Source organism: Olea europaea, chromosome 5, assembly GCF_002742605.1.
Source record: "Olea europaea var. sylvestris chromosome 5, O_europaea_v1, whole genome shotgun sequence".
NCBI lineage: Eukaryota > Viridiplantae > Streptophyta > Magnoliopsida > Lamiales > Oleaceae > Olea > Olea europaea.
Genome location: NC_036241.1, coordinates 9,274,890 through 9,277,613, shown reverse-complemented (window position 1 = coordinate 9,277,613; position 2,724 = coordinate 9,274,890). Strand labels below are relative to the sequence as shown.

The 2,724-nt window shown below is 33.0% G+C and overlaps 1 protein-coding gene across 2 annotated transcripts in view; it reads left to right on the top strand.

The window, feature by feature from the left end:
* The first annotated feature begins 757 nt into the window (after positions 1-757).
* Positions 758-2,724, top strand: part of LOC111394564 (putative ER lumen protein-retaining receptor C28H8.4) — a 3,678-nt gene continuing 1,711 nt past the window's right edge. The window contains exons 1-3 of one of the 2 annotated variants that reach the window (XM_023020431.1): positions 759-1,193; positions 2,176-2,375; positions 2,575-2,715. In XM_023020431.1, the coding sequence (XP_022876199.1) occupies positions 971-1,193; positions 2,176-2,375; positions 2,575-2,715 (564 nt within the window). In that variant the 5' untranslated portion in view covers positions 759-970. Of the gene's footprint in view, positions 1,194-2,175; positions 2,376-2,574; positions 2,716-2,724 lie in introns of both variants that reach the window. The other variant, XM_023020432.1, reaches the window with a different exon arrangement.

The following is a 2,724-nucleotide window of genomic DNA, read 5'->3' as shown; positions in this document are numbered from 1 at the left end:
CGATCATTTTAGCCAAAAATCGAAAAATCAGTCAAGTTTTTAACGATTTTTTTTAACCAAGAACAACAACAACAACAACAACAACAACAATAACAACAATAATAATAATAATAATTACTTTGATAAATAGGCTCAAGCATTGGCAAGCTCAATTTTACCTTCCTTCCAATCCAAGTGTTGTTTTTAAAAGATAAGAGTCATGAAATGTTTTCTTCAACTACCAATGTGGGATAACTTGTGTAATCTTTTACAATTTATGTATTTAATAATTATTCACTTTTTTCCTTTCTACTAAACGAATTTTGGCCCTCCCAAAATCACAAATAATTTCAAGTTTAAGAAAGCAAATGCAACAATTATTAGTTTTGATGTTTTAAAATAAATTATAAGATAAGAAATCTAATTGACAAACATTGATTTATATTTACCTTGAATTAGTAAAATTACAATTTAAAAATTTGTTGTTGTTATAATATTTTATAGGTTGTTAGAGTATTTATTTATTGAATTTTGATATTCGGTTTGACTCCAGGTCGACCTCGATTTGATCGTTTGACCATTGACCCTGGACCCTTTTTCTCTTTCGGATCGAATTGATTTTTAAAATATTGATATTAAATATATAGCTATAAAAGTAAAATTAATATTCAAAAAGTTTCTCTATAATGCTCTCTTTTAATATATATAATATATGTAGATTAGCAATTTTTTATTTTTATGTTTTCCTACATGGCAAAATAAATTATACAAAAAGATGGAAAAAAAAAGGATAATGAGATCCATTACACTACGCTGATTTGATTCCTCGTTACAATCAAGATCACTGCTCTAGATTCAATTTCATTTCCATCCTTTTTCCCTTGATTTCTCCCCCTCTTTTTCGTCCTCTTCCCCTTCATATACACACTATAGAAATTCCTGTAAAGTACACATATAATATACATAAGTAGCAACAAACAGTGAGCCAAAAATGAGGCCACCGAGGACGCTGATCCATGTAGTGTCAACATGGGTACGGAGGCAGCCGCCAAAGATGAAGGCTTTCCTGGCGGTGGTCATTGGAATGGCGGCTCTTGTCCTCCTCCGGGCCATTGTCCACGATCATGACAACATCTTCGTCGCCGCCGAGGCTGTCCACTCTATTGGAATTTCAGTACTAATCTACAAGCTCATGAAGGAAAGAACTTGTGCTGGTATTTTAGATTTTTATTTTATTTACATGTTTATGTTTTGTTTATTGTATCGAAGTGATTTTTTCTATATGTGGGTTTATCTGGTAAATGTTTGCAGTTAAAATTTGGTCTAAATAATCTGGCGAACCATTTCATTAACTTTTATCAAAATTTACTAAAAATATGATTTTTAGCCAAACCAAACAGGGGCAAAATATGATTGAACTCTAGAGGTATGTTTGATAAGGAGGATTGGATACTAATACCAAAGAAAAATGAGTTAACTTTATTAATTATACTGTCAGATCCTATTCAATCCTGTGTACAAAACATGCACTGAGGTTCTTGAAGGTTTTACGAGACTAGATAATCCATTAATTGCCTTAAACCTGTCTCATGTGTTTGTGGATGGGGGTGTATTAGTGTATGTCGACATTGAATAACTACTGCTCTTTGTTACTGTTGAAACTTTATTGATTGGGGCAAACTTCAAAGGGTGCATCCATGTTTATTGGGTTGGTTTTTACATATGCCGGACAAAAATATTGTGTGTAGTCTTTAGACTTTTACACTTCATATTGCAATCTCTGAACTATTTGTATTTAGATCATTTTCTCTGTGATGATTTTTTGAATCACCTGAAATGTTAACTAGATTTCTACCCATATCAAAAAGACAGTCCATATGCAAATATGTAATTATATTTTCCTTAACAAAGTAGCTGGTCCATTTCACGAATTTAATTAGGAATATGCTATTGAATGAATAGGGAATTCCATTATATCTTTATTTCTTCCTTGTTTATGCTTTCGAGGCCTTGTTTTTGTATCATAGCATTGATTAGGTTATTAACTTGAGAAGTTCTTTCGAGTATATCACACACTCTTATTCAGCATCGAATTATGAATCGCAGTGCTGATATTTTTTCCTATTGTTTACGCAGTTTTTGTCACATTATCTGGTTTTCCATTCTGGCCGGCCTTATGATTTGTTTCCATTACAGGGCTTTCACTTAAATGCCAGGAGCTAACAGCTATCTTTTTGGCTGTTAGACTTTATTGCAGTTTTGTCATGGAATTTGATATACACACACTGCTCGACTCCGCTACATTGGCTACGACCTTGTGGGTTATTTATACGATTCGATTTAAATTAAGGTCAAGCTACGTGGAGGACAAAGACAATTTCGCTATATATTATTTGGTGAGTCATTCATGGCACTTCCATCTTCTCTTACTACATTTCTTGATTGAAGGTGTTTATCTAAGCTTAAAAGTTACTAATAAGTGACTGTAAATATTAATGAATTCTATGAACAGCATTTGTATAGGTACTTGATAGAATTGCCATTCTGTTATGTACTCCTCTGAAAGAAGGTTGAATTGTCTTTACATTTGTGCAGGCTGTCCCTTGTGGTATTTTAGCTTTACTCATTCACCCTTCGACGTCACATCACATTGCCAACAGGATTTTATGGGCTTTATCTGTTTACCTGGAAGCTGTTTCCGTGCTTCCTCAGTTACGTGTCATGCAAAATACGAAGGTAGAATTT